This window comes from Larus michahellis, chromosome 1 (genome assembly GCF_964199755.1).
Source record: "Larus michahellis chromosome 1, bLarMic1.1, whole genome shotgun sequence".
NCBI classification, from domain to species: Eukaryota; Metazoa; Chordata; class Aves; order Charadriiformes; family Laridae; genus Larus; species Larus michahellis.
Window position 1 is genome coordinate 74,607,690 of NC_133896.1, and position 20,641 is coordinate 74,628,330.

Genomic DNA, 20,641 nt, shown 5'->3' on the forward strand with positions numbered 1-20,641 from the left:
ACAGCCAGTCCTTTTCCGGCCGATTAGAGTAACAGCATCCCCTGAGAAAGACTGTTTACATGTACTTCAGCAAATCAGAATCCTATCAGTTTTACTGATATTTCATGCTCCTTCCCCAAGTGAAAAGATGAAACTCCAGTTAAAAAAAAAAAAAAAATCTTTTCCCAGCTACAAACACACAAATTATTATTTCAATACCTACACTAACCCATACAAACTGTATACTGCTTTAGAAAGCCTTGTGTTTTTGCCAGGATTGTATAAGATTTGCCTCTTACTGTATCAACTTCTCCAGAGACTCCACCTTGAGGATGGGAGAAACCCATTCTGGAGACCTGATGTGTTTTCTTGCCGTATGTCAAGGTGTATGCAGTAAGTGACTTGCTGTGATGTCTACACCATGCTTTTAGCAGAGAACCGACCCAAGTGATTTCACATACCATGACGTCACACTCACTGTGACATCAGGGCATGGTAACACCTTTGCCAACACAGCTTGTTTTACCACGTGCTCTACAATGTCCTAACCTGGCACAGTCCTCTACCTGTAAGAGATTAGTTTTTATTATATCTGAAAAATAACCTAACTTTTGATATGTTGACTTAAAATGTACTTCCCCTTGATTTTTAAGTCATTACTGGACTGTTTGGACAAGTCCGCTCTAAACACTGCTTCATAAAACTATTCTCCTAGATTCAATTATATATTCATTAAAACAAATTCAAATATATTTTAGATTAAAATAATTTAGTCATCTCCATTACTTTTCAGAGTTGAAAACGTTATTTTAAGGTAATCTGAACCACGAGGCTAGACTATCCACTGAATCACATTTTAAGATGCAACCAAAAGACTTAAAGTTAACTTTTGAGAGTACCTGGACAAATCTCGCCTTCATCTTTCTATGAGCTTACTCTTCACAATGCCATTTAGTTAAAACCCCTCAAATCACCAGAAAACTTGTCAATGCAGTTTATCAAGCTTCCTACAAGGCTCCTTTATTTTGCCTTAGACAGACATTACCTGAGTCAGTGCCCCTAAAGCCCTTCTCCATGTGCACCGATGAGTCCTTTTTCCAGCTGTTTGTCAACACTCATGTTTTGCAGTGTTAGCAAACATACACCAAGGAAGTGCTTCTCACGAGCCTAACCCAAAACTCATCACAGAATCACAGGGTCCAAATAAAGGCTGAGATGGATTTCTCAGTACCTGTCCCTCTGCCTTGCTGCTGATCCCCCCAGGAGCAGGGATTTGCAGACTTTCATGGCAAGGACAGGGCTCCCTGTAATCTCTCCTCCAAATAAGATGATGATAGGGGTGCCATTTTCTTACTATAAGCCCTCAGTCTGAGGGATTTTTCCAATAGTGGTGCAATGTTTGTTGGGTAGGTATTTTTAAGGATCTGAGATCTTTGAAAGGAATATTTTACTCTCTTTCCACATGAAACTGCTTCTGCATCTATTCTTCGTACAAACCACGCAGACTCACAAAAGACTCGCTTTGCAGCATCGCAGAGGAGAGCTGTGTACAGACCACAGTGCTACTCTCAGGGGCTTTGGCAAGAAAGGGAAGAAGGTTCTGTAGCCAGCCTGCTGCATTTCAGCCAACCAAAGCTGGAAGGAGAGTCTCATGCTTCTGCATGAGCAGCATCGAGAGATCTTCAGTGCTGGGAGCAGCCCTCCCTTCCTGCTTCAGGCTGTCTGCGCAGGTCCTGGTTCTGCAACAGCAACTAGTGACCGATACCTCGCAGAAGCGAGGAGTGCTTCACTATGCAGTGAGCATAGGATTGCTCTTCTCCATCAAGTACTGGCCAGCTCCCGAGTCAAACAAAGTACTGCTCTGCCTGCAGGGAAATAAGATATTCTCTAGTGAAGGAGGAGAAGAGCTATCTTTGAAGACACCATGCACACGCATTTGCAAAGGCTACTGGTGTCACAGTTCCTTTAATAATCATTCCTTTAGTTGAAGGCCCAACACAGAAAACTAGTGGAAATTAGTATTTTGCCTTGATGTTTTTCCAATGGCCTCTGCATCAGCCTTTGATAAACAAATCAATCTTTTTAAAAGCTACTACACCATCCAGACCCCAATATTTGCCTTTTATTTCTTGCAATTGCTAGTAGAAACTCAGGAAGTAGGTATGCATGCCTGGGACACGTCCACAGGATGGAAGGAGCTCAGCTTGTTCTTCTGCGCTCTGGTCTACTCTAGTTGGAACATTTAAGTGTTTTATCAGTAAAGAGCCAAGCATAGTATCAGATGTCTCATTTCCTAGCCATGCAACAAGCATAGTTACATCAGACTTGATGGGCATCCAGGGTTCAACTTCTAATGAACTGTGAATGCAACCTGGAGATACAACAGCTGACACTGCCATTGGACTATGCTTGTAAACAGATCCAGTCAAAAACCTCTGATTTTGCAAACGTATTTATACTGAAAAGCGTCTTTTAAAAAAAAAACAAAACAACAAACAAACATTTTTAGGTGCTGGGAGTGCTTAAGGCATTTTTAATGAGGGAGGATTTTTTTGTTGTTTAACAAACACAGATGCAATAAGCTTGTACCAAATTTGAGATTGTTACAGTTCTTTTTCCATTTACATGGCTACATTTTTTCTGGGTTGCCAGACATATCTTCGTTTAAAATAAAGATGTTTAAAGATCGGCCTCTTTGTTTCTACCTTGCCCTACAAAAATCTAGTACACACAGCACAGCAGTATTCATGTGGGATTCAACTCCCTGAGTATTACTTTACTGGTAACAAAGGGAGAAAACTTTAGTCCAGTAGGCTCAAAAACTGTTTTCAGTTGCATTATTGCTTCCAAAGAGACAAACAGCACTTCATTTGTTCCACAGATACTAATGTAATTTCTGGATGTCTTTGATCTTGTCCAGACCAAGATAAAAGGTATCCTTTAAATTATACTCATTAAAGTATTTTAGCCCACTTTTAAACAAAAGGCAGTTGTTGCACAGTCTAGCTTTAAGCATTTAAGGTACACGCATAAATTAAGAGGACAACATCCTTAGCTGCCTCCTCCAGAAGCTATCCTCACTGGACTGGGGATGAGCATCTCCTTGCTTAACTTGAACCCTCTGGTCATTTAAGCACCCTCTACAGTCAAAGGGGAAGCTCCTCCAGAGGATGATTCCTCTTACATTACAACAGGTATCTGTGAAATGACTTGCCACATCTACCCTTCCAATGACTAGTGATAGGACAGAGAAAGCTCCAGGAATTTTAAATTAAGAGATATTAAGCCCACTGCATTGACTACAGAGGGAGGACAGATGTCCACCTAAGAACCACTTGATTTTTAACTTTTGGGCAAGTAAATTTAGGGAAGATTACACCAGCCCTGTCCTTTTAATACAGGCACTTACCTATTTGACCAAAGTTGACTCCCCTCCTGCTGCCAATGCTTGGTCTATGCACTTTCCACACATTAAGCTATACCTTGGATAAGAGATAAGTGTGGAGATGGGAGAAGTAGGAATGGGACCCAGCGCTCCAGTTTCGGGGCTCAGCTTTGTAAGCTAGACACAGTAACCAAGGGCTGCACTTGATCACATGCAATCAGATTTCCCACTGGCACCTCTATCTTCCGTTGCAACACACGAGTGTTGCTTTTCCAAAAATCTTGAAAATACAGCCATTTGTTTTGGAGTCTACATGGATATTTGACACAAGCCAAACAAGCTGCCAGAGTATCAAAAGGCTAGATTGCTGAACAGATGAAGAACAGCCTTCGTCTCTTCTGCTGTACCCGGAAAACTTAATATTAAAGCACTTAACATGAACTGCCTATAGAGTACTCTGCCTCCAGACACTTAGCAAGACAGAATCCATAACCTCTCGCTACATATCCTCATCCAGAATCAGGGCACCTACATTTTAAGCAAAAAGCATAGAACAGCTCATCCCAAAATGCCTAATAGCAGCTTGCCAGTTAGAAAACTCTCTCAGGATTTGGAGGCAGAATTCAAATCCCCCTCACTGAGATTAGCGGAATTTCATCCACACTTGCTACATGAATGCTGCAACTGCAGAGCTCACGGGTAAGAGAGGGAACAGCACTGCTTCCTTTTCCTCCTCTCAGTATTTCACGAACATAGCCTTGAAGCTGCATTTCTTTTTCCGGCTGACGCTACTGAGCAAAGTCACAAACAGTTTGAGGACAACCAAACTGCAGTTTGTGGCAAATTATCCTATGGTCTGGTATTTTTAAGTGTCAACCCGCTATAGAGATAAATGGTGTTACTGATCACAGGAGACGACATCATTAGTTTTGAGTCACACTGAAAGGCATCCTTCTGCCACCTTACAGTCCTCCACACAGCTGTGCTGTGGCTTTGATCAGATACCAAGGCAGACAAATCCCTCCAGAAGCACGGAGGCCATCAAGGAGGACACCGAAGGGTGGGCACATGCAAAATAGCCAGCCACAGAGAGCAGAAGGCTTGAGGGCTGCTGCTTGCCCATAGCCTCTCACCATGCACCCTGATCCCAGGTCCAGCACTTGGAGCTGAGGCCCATCATTCACTTGCACTTAATGATGATTCCTCAAGCACAGGGCTACAAGAAAACTGAAGCACATGTAAACTTGGCAGTACTTTATCCTTACTGACCATTCTATTAATAAAGGAATCCATACACAACACATCCTACCCATGCACTGATCTGACCAAAACGAGTCTTTTTTTGGAGGATGGGGGACAACTACTGCCACTTAATGCAACACAACCAGGTTTCATGCATTTTGTAGCTCACATTTATGTCAAAAGGTATAAAAACTATAAGCATCCGTAAGCAATTACTGAGAATTTAGCTACACTGTTTGCATAGGTTTATATTGTACCAAACAAATGTGTTATACTATTACTGTGTGAAATCTACCAGAATGCAATTTATTGAAGCAATACTCATAAAGAGCAGAGGATATTTTATTGACTACAACAAAAGCCTTTCCCCTCCTCCAGCCATGAAAAGTTGAGAGTGCCTCTCCCATTTTAAATAACTGCTAAATAATCTCCCTTTAAAGAATCAAAGTATATCAGACTTCAACTCCTTTTAAAAGAACAAAACCAGATCCACAGCAGTTGCCCAACTCCCCCTATTATTCTAAGTACAGTAATGCAAGACAGTTACGGCAATGTTGCATTTGGAAGCCTTCCAAAAATATGCATGACTGAGAACACCAGGTTATCTTTTCATTATATATTCAGGTAAATAGTATTACGATGTTAGTCACACAATGAATTATGTTCTCAAGCACACAGAAGAAAACATGCCCATACAAAACCTCAATGGTACAAAAATCAAGTAGTGGTTTAACCTGCTTCCAAGGCTTAAACATTCAAACAGCCTCTATTATTCTTACATTGATCTCACCATTTTCTGCAGTGCCATAAACGCAGCTGTCAGACTAGCAACTTGCTGATTCAAGCGCTGGTTCTCCTCTTGTACTTGTTCCAGCATGACTTGGTCAGCGTGTAATCTCATTTGTAGCTTGTGAAACTGCAATAAACAAACAAACATACATACATGAGGGACTTGCCAAGCAAAGCAAGTTGTATAATTATCAGAGTGGAAATCAAATGCCAACATTGACTATACGATGAGCCACACCTCAGCTGGCAAATTTCAAACACACAGCATGATGGGAGGGAAGAAGTGGCTCCAAATTTCTCTGTATTAGCAGTGACTGTGGGAGACAAAAGTCTCGTTAAAAATAAGCCATTTAGGGACTAACACGTGCGCAGACGTTTGTTTGGACTTCCCTTAGCACTGCAGTTCATTTTATCAGAAATGCTTTCTTTCAGCCATTTAATTCTCCTAATACCGCTTCTAATTAAACAATATTATTACTATGTTTCCCTTAAAATACATGAAGCTTTTATACATGTAACATTTATTTCACTTTCATTTCTTTTTCTTCCAATGTTTCCCCATCAACACAAAATTTGATCAGATTAAGTGAGCTGTACTATTAGTAAAGCAACACCCTGGGTATTCATTATGATGAACTTCTTCATTTTCCTCTGCATACAAAGAGCAACTAAGATTTATTCTAGGTTAAAGACAACATCAAAGGAAATAAAGGCAAATATAGCAGGCAAGAATAAAGTAAGCAAGATATGCTTCATATCAGCTAAGGGATTTGTTACATAGGTACAAAAGCCACCCAAAGAAAGGACACGGAGGTAGATTGGAAACACAAGTGAAGGAGGAACAGTCCCAAGCAAATCCTTGGGAGGTAAATGGGAACATAAGAGGAATGCATTTTTCAATTCAAGTCAGCAGCACTGCTGGAGGAATAGTCTAGGTTGTTTGCCTGCTACCTATATTTGAGATGGTAATTATTAGTTTTAAGGCCTTTTTCCCCAACTATATGTGTATGGATACATAGATAACTGGAAAATTACTTTTAGTAGGACTAACCAAAACTATAATATCCCATCCATGTGCCATTCAATAAAAAAAACAAACAAACAAAAAAAACCACCCAGGACTGCTAGTTTTTCTTTCTTATATAAACAAATAAATCATTTCCTTATTAACATGCTGCTAGTTAATAAATTGAAATTTATTATTCAAACTGTGCAATGCTGATGAATTAAGTCAATTTAGGGCTTAAGAACAGTGTATTAAGGGAACTCAGTAAGCCAGCCTTTAACTATCCCTCCTAACTGATTAGAGATTACACCTCAGAAATCTTTAGGTCTGAGCAGGTTCTTATGCTACTTTCAGCCCTATAAAACACCCAAACCTTGAAAACCTGAGTTTAAGACACAGCTGAGAAGCACATAGATATCGCACTGGGCCTCCGTCCTGGCACAAGTTTCAAATCCTTCTTTGTATTTCTGCCAGCATATCCAAGCATCAGACTGAGCGTCTCATTTCTTGGGTAACCAGTTGTCACGGTTTGGCCTCGGATGGCAATAAAGAACCACATGCCGCTCTCTCGGGCTTCCCCAATACGGGAAAGAATCAGAAGAAAAAGGCAAAACTTGTGGGCTGAGACAAAAGCAGTTTAACAGAACAGCAAAGGGAACAAGAAAAACGACAGCAATAACACGGAAAAAGGAATGTACAAACGCGATTATGGTACCACCGCTCATGGATCCCAGGCGCCCCAGCCTGCTCCAAGCTGACTTCCTGCCCCCTCTCCTGTCAGTTTAGAGTGGGCATGGCTCACATGGGATGGAATACCTGTGTCCCTGCCGGAGCCCGTGGAAAATTAACCCTATCCCTGCTGGAACCAGGACACCAGTCTGAGGTGACACAGACCCAATGCAATGGGAAGTCTTGAACCCCCACCTGGAAGCAAGCAGGACCTGCAAACCACTCCTCACTCAGTGATATGCAGGATATCACCCTGTTGGCACCCAAAAAGAGAGGCACTCAAAATGGAGACATGAAAACACAGAACACGTTCAAAGAGTGTTTGAACAGTTCCAGCTACCCCGCAATAAAACTTTTTCATGGTAAAAGCTTTTTGTTGTGACAGAGATGCTCTGATAAGCCACTAGCTGCCCTAACCTTCCTCAGTTCATTTTACAGGATTCCCCGCTTTGGTTAACTTTTGGAATAATTTCACCACCAAGAGGCAGATGAGGTGAACGCTAGCCCATTAGCCCATTTTAAGGTAACATATCTGCCTGGTTGAATCAGCCAGTTTTGTCCCTGTGCTACTTACTGTAATTGGATACTGTCCCAAGACATGGTAGACTAAGTTTTAACATAATCTGTAAAACTACAAATCTTGGCTTTGTCTACATACAAAAACACTTGAAAAAAAAATCAGAGCATGAGCTGACAAAACCAAGAGGCAGTAATCCCCAGATGTTGAAATCTTCAGATTTAACAGTGCTCAAATCTGAAGTTTCAAACAACCAACACTGCCATTGTGAACTCTAAAAACTTGGGGTTTGCTCCAACCAGGAGGAAAAAACTCTCTGCCTGAAAAGCAACAAACGTGTCCATCACAGAGCTAGAGCCATAGCTGGAGCTGCTGAGTACCATTAAAGGTCTGAGGAACACCAGTCCAGCAGCTCCAGAAACAAATCCAGGATCAAATTATATCCATCTTCCCTCTGCTGCTCTTTTGGAGACATAGGTAAACACTGGTCCCTATTCTCAACTCTCCCACAGTCCCACCACAATGCTTTTCTCCTCTCTATCCACCAGGAAACAGATAAGATGTTGAAAAGGGGCGCCAAGGTGACAAGCAGAGGACTGTGGCTGAATATATTATGCTATGATTTATGTGCTTCCAAACACTCACAGGCACATAGAAAGCAGAACAGCAACCAGCTTTGAAATTGCTTTTTGATGTACTATGAGCCATGCAAGCTCCTGGCTTTCCCCAGATACAGGGACCCCAGAAGACCATCTTTTGTCCTGTCAACTCTCACTTCCTGCTCTGTGTGTGGGAGAGGAACAGCCGAGATGGGGGCCTTCAAAAGGAAAGAAAAGGCCAGTCCTTTTATGAGTGGCAAGCACACTAAAAATTGCCAAATACCAAGGAACTGTTGGTCCGAGTTAAGATCTAGACTTGCATTAAACCAATAAATGAACGTTTAAGAGAGTTAAAATATAGTAAGGAATTTAGCATCCAGTCAGAACAGCGTTTGCTCAGGACCTACTTTGCAGGGGTGTGGGGAGAAATAACATCAGTACTCTTCATGAAGGCCAGCTTCTTCCTGGAAACAGAAAAGCTTGTGTGTTCTTTGAATGTTGTTTTCTAAAGGTTAGAAATATTTTCGCTGGACATTTTACTGGTCTGGGTACTATAATACCACCAGCCTAAGATAAAATAAGAACTATACATATTAATATTACAATGAACAAAAATATTGAGACTTTTTTGTCTGCAGTCTTGCACAGAAGAAAAAATAAACAGACATAAAAGAAAAACACCAAATCGAATGCCGTGGGTGTTTAAGGGAAGGTAAGTGACCTGGGGGTTCCAGCAGCAAACGAACATCCTTACCCAAAGCCCTCTCAAACTGCTGATCCTGTTGTCCCAAAGCGTATATAAATCCTGCTAGTTGAAACCATTCCTGGCTGCATGTCCAGAAGTGCCACGCCATCGCTGCAGAGCATGCAACAGGCTGTGCCTTGGATTAACAATTTGAACAACGGGACCATTCGTCACTACCTCTCCCAGAGAAGCTGGCCATAATGCCTATGGTGCTTATGCACCACCTTCATCCTTTGATTTAAAAACATGGGGAAAGTGAAAGGTATGATTATTCTTCAATGTCACATCCAATAAAGTATTGCAAAGCCCAAAATTAAAGGCATGAAGAAAAGCATCTACAGAACAATTTTCTCTCTGTTAAAAATAAAACATTGCTGCTACTCACAAATTTTAATTTACTAAAGCCTCTTCCAGTCATGCATCCTGGTCAAAATTTAAGATCCTTCCTGTCTAAAAGGAGTCATTTACTGATCTTTATGAGCAGAAGAATGCTGTTACTGACTGATTCTAGAAACTAATAAAACAGCACTCTAAGTGATAGTCTCCTGGATATATCGTGGAAGGTGGAGTGTGGGGGTGTTGTAGTCTGGGGGAAAAATGCTAAGTTGTAGGAATAGCATTGTTTTATACTGATGCTTAAAAGAAAAAAAGATTCCTCCCACAGCAGGAGGACCTTTTACTGTATGCAAAATGCACAGTGCCATTAACATAAAGACTCTTTAGTCTTCCAATATTATAATGGTCCCAGCCATGCCATAACCTGTTACGTGTTACCTTTAGTTGCTTTGGATGATGTAAGCTCATTGTGTATGAGGACTGTTACTCACATTAACTATACCGTGTGTTTAATAATTTATAGTTAAAAGCAGCAATGATGTTAGAACAGAGCAAAATGAAGAGGAACACCTGGGTTCTGTTTCCATACAGTACTGAGCTCAATCCAGCAAATCAAATTTAATCCTCCTCACCAGAATTGCATTCAGACTTAGTACAGTCATTATGAAGATTAATACTTCTATATATAAATACACACACACTTTGAGAAGTGAAAATATACATACAACTAAATTGCTTTCAAACCTCAGGTGATAGTTCACTTTTAATGATTAGTTACTGCAATTTAAAATGGAAACCTATAGATTTAATTTGAAGAAGTTAGCCTAATTCTCCAATTCAGTCAAGGAACACTCAGCAATAAAAAAAAAAAAAAAAAAAATCATTCACGTCTTCTGGATCTGTATCTTTTAAGCTTATAGAGTCTAGCTGAGTTCTATATCTACTAAATGTCAGAGCAACTGACAGGTCCAGAACAACTCTGAAGGTGCTGAAAATCCCAAGGAGGTGGTAAACTGATGCTGGATCTTTCATTGGGTGCATTCCTGATGCTGACAGCCTACAGAAGTGAATGGCATGGGAGCTACCATAGCAACCTTACCAGGCATAAGATCCTCAAACACCAGGAGATATTCTCCAGTGATTACTTGATCTACTGTAAAGCCATTTTGTACTTTCAGAGTGCTAAAGAACAGCTTTAATATACTGGTGAATCAGACCGAGAAGCTATTTAACTGCAGAGAGTACTGGAAAGCACACACAAGTTATCTTTTCCCAGGGAAACATGCTCTCAAATTCTCTATTTTCCCCACTCACAGACGGATACTCTCTTGGTGGTTATTACACAAAAACCTCCTGAGCGCTGTCAGTATTTGAAACAAGTATAAAGGAAATAAAACACAAACAACTAACAGACTGCTAGTCTATATATCAGCAAGGTCTGCAGATAAGCTACAAGCTGGCCAAGAGCGTAGTGCTAAGGTTCAATCCAGTCCTGTTATAGCATGGGAACTAGGTGAGGGATGGCAAAACTATTGGCCCAGTCTTGGGTTAGAGAGACCACACAGCAGTTTCTACACTTGCTTGTTCCTAAAGTGAAGTCAGTCTTGTGTTGATAACATCACTGGTTGCTATGGAAGCAACACAACTTCACAACTGATGGTATGCAGTGAGCATCAACCACTTTACAGAGATCCTTACTAAGGGTTTATGGACTGAAGGGAGCATGCCCCTGGGGGCCCTTTTTTCCACTGCTGGGGGGGGGGGGGGGATGGGAAGAATACTAAAACACATCTAACCCTACGAATAACTTACCACAATTGTGAGAGGACTTGAACTGACGTCAGGAGTATCCAGTCACGGGAGAATACTTGGCGTGTAGCCTTTCAACCCCACAAACTGCCTCCTGGGTAAGTCCCTGTTTTACAGGGCATGGGCAAAGCAAGCTGAAAAGCTAGGGAGGGAGTGACACCACCCTTCGTATCTGTTTGCCCATCGTCAGGCCTGATCCCCTCCTCCCAGCAGTCAAGTCAAACTCCACCCTGTTGCAAGAGGTGGCTGCAAACCCTCCCTTTGCTCCTGTCAACAACTGCACTGGGGGGAGATATTGCTGCTGTGCAGTCCAGGCGCACCGGCAGCAGAGAGGGGAGCCACTCTCTAAAGGCATTCACGGCATCTCCAACAGTAAAGTTTGGCCTGAGGGTTTGAAACCTCAACAAGACCTAAATCAGAAGAAAAACAGTTTGACTTTCAACGCCCAGGGAGAATCTATGGAGTCAGCAGTTACGGAAAAACATCTCTGCAGGTACGTGGAACGATTTTGTTCTGAAGGTCCCTGAAAGTCAATAAACACGGCACCCTGGGATGCCATTTTCTAAAGAGCTTCTCTTCAGGGAAGAGGGGAAGTGACTCACAAGCTCTAAAGGAAGAGCCAGGAACAGAGGAAGGCTTCAGAGAGGCACCAGCAGTTAACCAGCTTGCCGCTCATGTGTTCCTCATCAGGAGCACAGCTTTTAACCACCAGCATCTCTCAGCGCTGTGTCTGTCTTCTTGCTGTATGTTATTTGCATCGGTCATGTTGACACTAAGTGCGTTAGTTACGCTACAGGAATTTGAATTGCTGTACTTTTTGCTGAACAGTTACTTTATATCCTTTACTTTAGATCCGTTTCACATAAAGCTCTACGTTTGGGTTTTCTTAGGTCCAGGATTAGTAGGGAAACACTCATTAAAGAAAGGGTATTAAACAAAACTATTACATATGGGGTATATTTCAGGGCAGGGTGAGCAGGGACAGAAATACAGCAAGCTTCCCTTAGAATTAATCAAAGAAATAAAATACCTATTTTTAAAAACCAACAAAGAACTATTTCTCATACATATACAAGCACCTCTATTTTCTTCCCAGTTCTAGGAGGTCCACAAATACATGTATAGTTCTGCTTGCACAGCATTTTTGACCCTTTGCCAGCATACAGAAGATAAGAAAACATATTCCCCATGAAAATTGGTTCCCTCCAGGCACGTGTGCACTGCATAACGCAGCAGCAGGCAGAGGGCCCTGAGCCACTCCACAAGATCCGTTTCACCTGACTGCCCACAGTGGTACCAGGCAGAACATCTTACTTGAATCCTGAAAGCGGTTATAGCAGGGAGCGAACCACAGCACAGGTGCTTCATCAGCACAGCCAGAGCATCCAGTGACACAACTTGCTTGCTTCTGGTGTCCAAGTGGGGTCACTTAGCCCTAGCTTGAACGCAACTGCCTAGTCCTGCACTATGCAATGCAGACAACCTCCCGGTCATGAGACAAGGCACACTTAAATTTGGAGGCTGCACGGTGGAGAGTTTGGTGAGGTTTTTGTTTAGTTGGGGGGTTGGTTTTTTTCACTTGTTTGTTGCCTTTTTTTTTTAAACTATGACCAGGAATTTTAAACAAGTTCCATAAATATTGAAACAAACAAGAAAAATACCACCACACACCACAAACTATGCACACACTATCACGTGCACAGACAGAGGAGCAGTTTTAAAAAAAAAAAAGTTCAAAAAAAAAACTAAGGCAAGAATTCTTCAGTGTGAAGAGCTGGCACTCTGTGTTCTTATTTATGTCACTGTTTGCAGATCAAAACAGTATCAAGGGCCTTTTCTCCTACATACAATATCTAAAGTTACGAGAATATTCCTTGGACATAGGTGGGTCCCAATAACTTATTAACTACATACAAGTATGCCACATATATACAGAGCCAATGTGCTTAGGGCCCATGGGGCCACCAAAAAAGTGGGAAGAGCCTGGAGAAAAGTTCACCTACCCAAAGACATGCCTTGCGATGGCTGTATTTTACTGTTACTGTCTTGGTGTACCTTTTGCCTACAGGAAATTGGTTCAAACTGTAGTAGGATGATGAATTTGGCTCAGACTGAAAAGCAGTAAAAGTTGAGAGAATGACATAAAAGAGGAGCAGGAGAAGGAAGAGCAATATGACCAGGCTCTGAAAAACCTACTGAAGGTGCCTAGTCAGAGGTGGCTACTTTCAACTTGCGAAGATTTTAATGTTTGGGATAACTAAGAAATTTCTTCTCTCCTGTAGGAATAGGAACATAGATCTCTCCAGTAAGCATTAAAAAAAAGCCACAGATTTGTTCACTTCCCAAGAAGGAGCTCCAGAGCAAACTCCTTTTTTTGCCCCTCCAGGTATTAATTTTAAGTTTGAGAATGTTTAATGACCTACAGGATATGATGCAAGCTCTCACGATTTTTAGGAAATCGCCTCATATGTATGCTACTTAGAAAAAGAAAATTCAATTAATGGCTTATTGTGGTCTGGACAGTGACCATCAAGTGGATTTACATCTATTAATGTACTTAAAATACTCGGAGATGAGCTTAGTACCTAGATCTTTACAGCAGGGATACACAAGATGCTTGGAAAGTAATGCCGATATTGCATCTTAGCCTTTGACTTCACAAAGGAAGATATTGACATGGTAGGAGAATGGAAATCTCATTTCTTTTTGACTGTTTATTCAGTCAGTGCCACCCATAGTGTCTCTGCCATTTCCGACTGAAGCGGTTGGTAATGGCCACTAACATGGCCATTACCACAGCAGTTGGTAATGGTCCAAGGCCCACAGACCATTGCTCCAGCCAATTACAGAAAACTCTATCACAACTGAAACATGCTGGTCATGGAAATGTTGTATTTATTTCCTCAAGAAAAGTCCCCCCACTTAAGACAGCATGAGCCAAATTCCTTTCTCTCTTGGCTTACACAGGTATAGGAAACACTATTGTAAATCCTCTAGCTTGACATTTGGGCAAGCCTAACACAGAATCAAAATGAGATGCTGTAGTCGAGGGTAACAAGGGAAAAAAAAAGGGAAATTACTGACTTGCAACAACAAAACCATTGGAGTGCAAAACGGATTCCCAGAGGAAGTCAAAAGCTCTACATAGCTGATAAGTAGAGAGGCAGGAAAAAATTACTTTTTTCCTTATACAGTATCATCGCAGAAGGAATAATTGGACAAGATGAAGAAGATGACCGTAATCTCCCCTGAATAATACTTGTAAAGAAAAGCATTGAAATACATTGTCTTCTGGATAGCAGAGCTACGAATCACTGATACAGGTGCTGGATGTTAGTATTTAGAACAAGTAATCTGAGTCTTACCTAGACTACCACTTATGCTATATTTGGGAATACAAAAGTGCAAATGCACAGCATTAAAGACTTTTCTTAAAGAGATCCCTATTAGTAGTGTTTGGGGGTAACGCGTTCCTATAAACATATCCTTCATTTGTCTCAAGTAGGGTGGATAAAAACAAAACAGTGCTTCTGACTCAGCAAATTATTTAGTTATCTTCCAAAATATTGAGCATGCAGATAATCCCAGCTGACTTTAACAAAATTATCCCCTAGCTCTAAATAACATTGGGCTTCAACACCTCTCCAAACCAGCACTGCTATTTCTATAGCTTCATAAACAGAAAAGATATACAAAATATTTCCTGTAGCTGATCTTAAAGAAAATTTGGACGAGTTGAGAAAGAATCAGTCCATCAGTGGTTTTTGAACACAATGACCCAGAAACAACTTCTGCCTCAGGAAGGCCAAAAGCAACAGCTTGCCTGAAAGAAGGAAGGTATTCAAGGGAAAGGCTGGCATGCCCTCTTGCTTTAGCCTTTGCTGAGCATCTGCTGCTTGGCAACACCAGGAGAGAGTTCTGACATTTAATTTCATCTGAATCATTAAGCATTTCTCTAGCATCTCTAGAGAAATTTATAGTCCACGCACTCTCTCTCTCCATCTCTCCATGATCAGAAAGTCTTACAAAAACACCATTAAACACAAAGAATTTGTTATTTCAGCAAACAAGTATTTTCCAACAAGACAACCTGCTGAACGTGTGCTGACTTGCTCTGGAAGAGAAAGCAAAAAATTGCAGCTCATCTTACCTCAGTCACCCCTGAACAAATGGTGGTGGGTACCTCATCACGATTACAACAGAGGCGAACTAATAGTAATCAGCGGGTAATAAAGACAAGCAACAGCTTCATTTTTACATTTTGTGACTAGCGGGTACAAAGTAGAAGCAAAGGAGAAAGGCTGTCGGCTGCTGCCAAAATCCAGCCTTCAGCCGTGTGCTTGGATGGTGGAGCACAAGAATATGACTTTGCTACTTTTTCTTCTCTTTGCTATTGCCTAGAGATAGTAGAAGCATAGCAGTTGGGCGACTCAAAGAAAACATGTGATTTCTTTCCTTAATGCTTAGATGTTGATTCCTAGCTCTAACAAATAATTACTTAGCTCTGTCTTGACTATAAGGCAAAAAAAAAAAATAATTACTTGTTATTCCTCAGTGGAGTGCTTTTCAGTTATTTCTGGGCTTCTTTCTTTACTTGACCTCTGTAAAGGGAGGTGGATGCAAAAAAATAATATTGTTGAATGGAGCAAATTGACTACAGAAAAGAGAACTGCTTGCGTGTTAAGGCCTTTTCATTTGCTCTTAAGTCCTCCAGAAAATAATATTATGGAAGTATAAGTCAAATGCAAGTTTAATTTTCTTCCCCCTGTACCCTCTAAGTTTACTCCATTCAAAGCCCCAATTGGGTATTTTTCTTGAAATTTCTATCCGTCCCCTGTGTCTCCCATGGGTATCTGACACACAGGTACTTTCCCCTTCAGACTGCAGAAAACCTAATTTTGCCTCCATAATACCAAAGCACAGTGGAGGTTTTAAAACAGCAACTACATCCTGTGCAAAAAGACCCCACCCCAAACAAACACAAAACAAATCCCCACATTTTTATATATAAGACCAGTCTGGTGCGCTTATTGCTACTAGCACAGGATACAGAAATCTATGGGCTTCAGGAGCTGCGTCACCTTTGGAAACAGCCCTGTGCATTATTTCTTGTTGCCAGTGACACTGCTAGGATAGAAAAAAAAAAAAAAAAAATAAATCCACCTGGGAAATTGGGGAAAATCCCAGAAGATAATTGCGGCTGGACTCATGGTTACTTCATGATCCTTGAATCAAAGAAGGAGACACAAGGCTGTTTAAAACACAATTTTAAGGGTGGATTTCTTTAATCTCAATTTGTTTCACAGTTTCTTACTCTCCTACCCTTACCCCTCTTCTACTTCAAATGCTTTCCTTACTTCAGACACCTAGCTGCGACACTTCGTATATATCCCTCCCACAAACCCTTTTCTGGTGCTACTGTCCTCCGTGCAGAGCATCTTTCTTTTGAGACCTGAGAGAGATGGCCTGAAGGCTGCCTCAAAGTCATCTCAGCAGAAGACAGGTAGTAGCAGAGCTTCTCTTCTTCTCTGGGCAAGTCTCTTTAGGGAACTGCAGAGAATTCAGTGTTTTCTTGCCTTTCTGTATTAGTTATTTGGTTCTGTGACTGTGGCCCAACTGTCCCTCGGGGGGCCTGGATGCTCCGGGAATTTGCACTGCCAGCTTCCACACTGAACCACAGACACAAACCCAGCTCAACTCTAGTAGCAACAGCAAGTCCTTACCGCCAGCAGCTGCTGCACTGGAGCTGCTGCGGAGGAGACGGTAGCCAGAATTGTTGATACATATCAGAATAAGCCTTTACAAGTGGTACCCATTAGTGGTGTTGCTAGCGGCCCCAGCAAGGCCAAGGATCAAACAAGAATCAGCAGCAGTCTGGTCCCATGGGAGGCCACCCTGCAGGTCAGCACTGAGCCGGAGCAGAGAGGAGGCCTTTAGTACTCATGCTGGGTTGTAGATTTAACACATGTCTTCAGAGCTGTCAGCAGACCACCTTTCATCAGCGCTAAACCCGCAGATATGCTAGTTTAGTGCAACAGTTGGGAGCATGCAGCAAGAAGGTGAGTAAGGACTCTAGGGGCAATCCCCAACCGACAGCATTTCTAGGGTGGGCTGGAAACTGATCTGAAAAATCCTTGTCACGAAGAGCCCATTCAGTGCTGCTTTAAACTGCAGAAGTTATCACACCCGCAAACAGTGCGAGCATATTCTTGTTTGGATTCACCTTCTCCCATTGCTCCTTTTACTCAGGCCTATTTTGGGAGACTCTCACAGAGGTGAATTAAAATGCGCAAGTGGAAGGAGGTTTTCAATGCAGGCCTCAGCAGCTGCATGGTATTTACCATTTGATCACAGACAAGTCTCACTTTGCTATCCTGTAGGTTTCAAAATACATTACAAGTGTGCCAGAAAAGAATGTCATCATAGAGAGAAAGCATCACTTATTGCTTAAATATCTCTCCCTCTCAGTTTAGTGAAGAGTTAGTTATGGGCTGCACCTTCATGCACTCCATTACAAAGCAGCATTTGCCATTCTGCACTCTTTACTATAAATATCTTAGCCACAGAGATACTACAGGCATAAATCTACAGCCTGACTCCCTTCACATTAACATGTCAAGAGTAATTTTATTTGTAATGAGGAGGAGTAACTCCAATGTAAAGTAATTGCAGACGGGAGTAGGATCCTTTTTCCTTTCGACCTATATTACATTTAGAAATAACATATACTTTCTAGTGTCTTACTTAGTCTTAACCACTGATTAACTGATTTATAGAAATATTAATGAGTATTTATTAGAAAATCTAATGGGTCAGTAGTTAAACTAGTTTATCAGTAAAACCCTTATAAATATCTCTGAATTACATAATATTTTAAAGACCTTAAGACACAGCATTCCTATGCTACTTTACAGATGTAATTAGTGCATTAGATCACTAAGTTCTTAGAAATATCTCCCTTTTCTTTCGAGACAGTTGTAATCATTCTGTGATTTCCTTTCACTCAAACACAAAAGTGTTCTGGGAAGCATTCTTATCTTCTTACACTACTTGATATGCTTTATAATTTCCCACTTTATCTAGCTAGATGATCTTTCCATACACTATCTGTTTCTCAACAGGTCTGTTTCCAAAAAAAACCGAGAGTCTGTTCTTGCCTGCGATGCCAAATGAACAAGTAGCGTTGACCATCATTTCAGTCTTTTAGACATGGCAATCCACCTCGGGCTCAGCAGCCTTCACACGACCCACCTGGGCAGCAGCCTGGCTCTGGCTGGGATGGAAGAAAGAAGAACCAGCTGCAAGCACCAAATACAAAAGTTGACCCTCTCCCAACCCCATAGGTGCTGAGCTCCTACCATCCACGCACTTAGCAATTCTCAGGCCAGTTTAAACATTTGCAGTCGGTAATTAAAGCCTGTTCTCACGCCTTTTACCCTGAAAGAAATAAACTACTGCAGATCGTGGAAGATCAGCCACATGATTCAGTGGCACAAAGCTGGCTGAAGTAGTATGTGCTTTTTCCCTTCTCCCTCCTCACAAACACATACAGTTTCAGCTACTGATCCTTTCCCCTCCGCTTACTGCTTACTGCTTCCAAAACTGACAAATAACCCAGGTCAAAAAGAAGCCCAAGACTCCTCAAAAATCTCTTTTACAGTATCGTATCAAACTGTTGCACTGTAAAATAACAAGATGTCAGTGACATGCCACATAGGGCCAGTAACACCACACACGCGCTGCAGCTACTGCTGTACCTGTGTCCAAACACCCTGGGACCTCGTTGAATCGTTGCAGAACCCAGCAGAGGTCAAGACCCGCCATTTGGGACATGTGGCTTCGGTTTAACAGTGCTATCAGGGCTGCTGTCCTTTCTCTCTCCTCCCGCCATTAAAGCATCCAAGATCCTGACAAGTTTATGACAGACCTCCAAACATCTGCCTGAGGGGTCACAACCTACCACTTACGTTACACACCATATCAAGCCAAACAGTGCACTGCAGTGCTCTGGGATGCTCAAAACACCACGACCGCTCACTGAGTGCTTGCACATTCCCAAGACGTATACATACACATCCCATTTTTCTCATGCTCACCATTTTCCTCCTATTTAGGCAGCAAACATCCATTTGACAACTTGTCATCTCTGCAGTTGCTCATGACGCACATTCGGTAAGCACACACTCTGTTCCTGTAGGAATATAAGAATTTGCTGCTGGCCTGGAATGTGGTGAAACACCATTTGCTCGTAACTAATCTCTCCTGCAGCATTAAAACAGCTGACTGCTGCTTCAGGGGAGCTGCTGTTTACTTGGAAGCCTAATTCAGTGAGGTCAACAGAGAAGCTTCTGTGAGTTAAAGTGGGCTTTGGATCAGGCCCCTTGCTCCCTCCCGTAAACGTGCTGTCATTTCCACAGCAAGCTCTTGTTACTGCCGCAGAGATGCCAGTGTCATTTACTAGGCTTGAGAGTTAAACTGTATCTAGCCTGCTGAACTTCATAACCATAAAAGTATAAATCCAGAGAAACAGGAATTTGGGTGTTACAAAAATAACGGTCAACAGCCCTACCAGAGTTGCTATTGTAAATCATCTATGCTGTCAAAGAGGGACTGAGGAAAAGAGTGACACACAAAAGGAGGTTCTCATTTTCTCCTCCCAAGCAGATGAGCAGACTGACAGCTCCAGGGAGCACCGAGGGGTCTCTTCTCTCCGTGTGCCATAGGCAGGAGAGGGGACATTCAAAAGAGGCTGTCTTTCTCCCCGCTGCAAAGAGATGACAGTGCCCCACCAGCCTGCACACGTTTTAGGTCTCCAATTCATGCTTATAGCAGAGCATTAAAAGCCTGGACCTCCTCTGGATCCTAGAAAAGTAGAAACACTTTCTCCTCGAAGAAGAAGAATTGGGGGCTAGAGGAGAGAGAATGATAACACCCATACAAACGTATTCGTCATGGTTGATCAGTGTTTTAGGAAAGCAGTATAACATCATAAAAGTATCTGTAAATATTTTAATAAGGGTTCTTCTACACTGAAAAAATATTACTTTTTTTTTTTTAAATACAGAGTAATATTTGAAGTGTTCTGATCTTACCAGGGAAACTGTTGACTTTGGAAGTTAATAGCTAATATAACGTTAAGTACACATTTGCAGCTCATCAGGAGGAGCACACCCGCTGATCAGAAACATGATGTAAAAGAAGAGTTGTTGATGAACTGTGGTCATTTACCTCCTCAAATTTCCCCACTGACGCACAACATCAGAGCCCCTGCAAAGAGAACCAAGGCTGCTTCCCCTGAATCAAATAGCAAAGCGGGTTTTATTCGAGAAAGCTAACCAACTTGGGAGCATAAGCCTTGCAGACTATCCACCCAGGGTCAAATTCATTTTACCCATGCCAGAGCTTCGCACTCTGGGCTCCCCCTTCACTGTTAAGAGAGAGAATTAAGTCCTGTAGTATGCAGTTCATCTCACCTGAATATACGTGACAGCAGATCAGATTAATT

At 41.8% G+C, this 20,641-nt stretch overlaps 1 protein-coding gene across 1 annotated transcript in view; it reads right to left on the reverse strand.

The window, feature by feature from the left end:
• Nucleotides 1–20,641, reverse strand: part of LMNTD1 (lamin tail domain containing 1) — a 223,672-nt gene that overhangs the window by 164,569 nt on the left and 38,462 nt on the right. Inside the window, exon 3 of the mRNA XM_074572755.1 lies at nucleotides 5,397–5,522. Coding sequence (XP_074428856.1) covers nucleotides 5,397–5,507 — 111 coding nt within the window. The 5' untranslated portion in view covers nucleotides 5,508–5,522. The remainder of the gene's footprint in view (nucleotides 1–5,396; nucleotides 5,523–20,641) is intronic.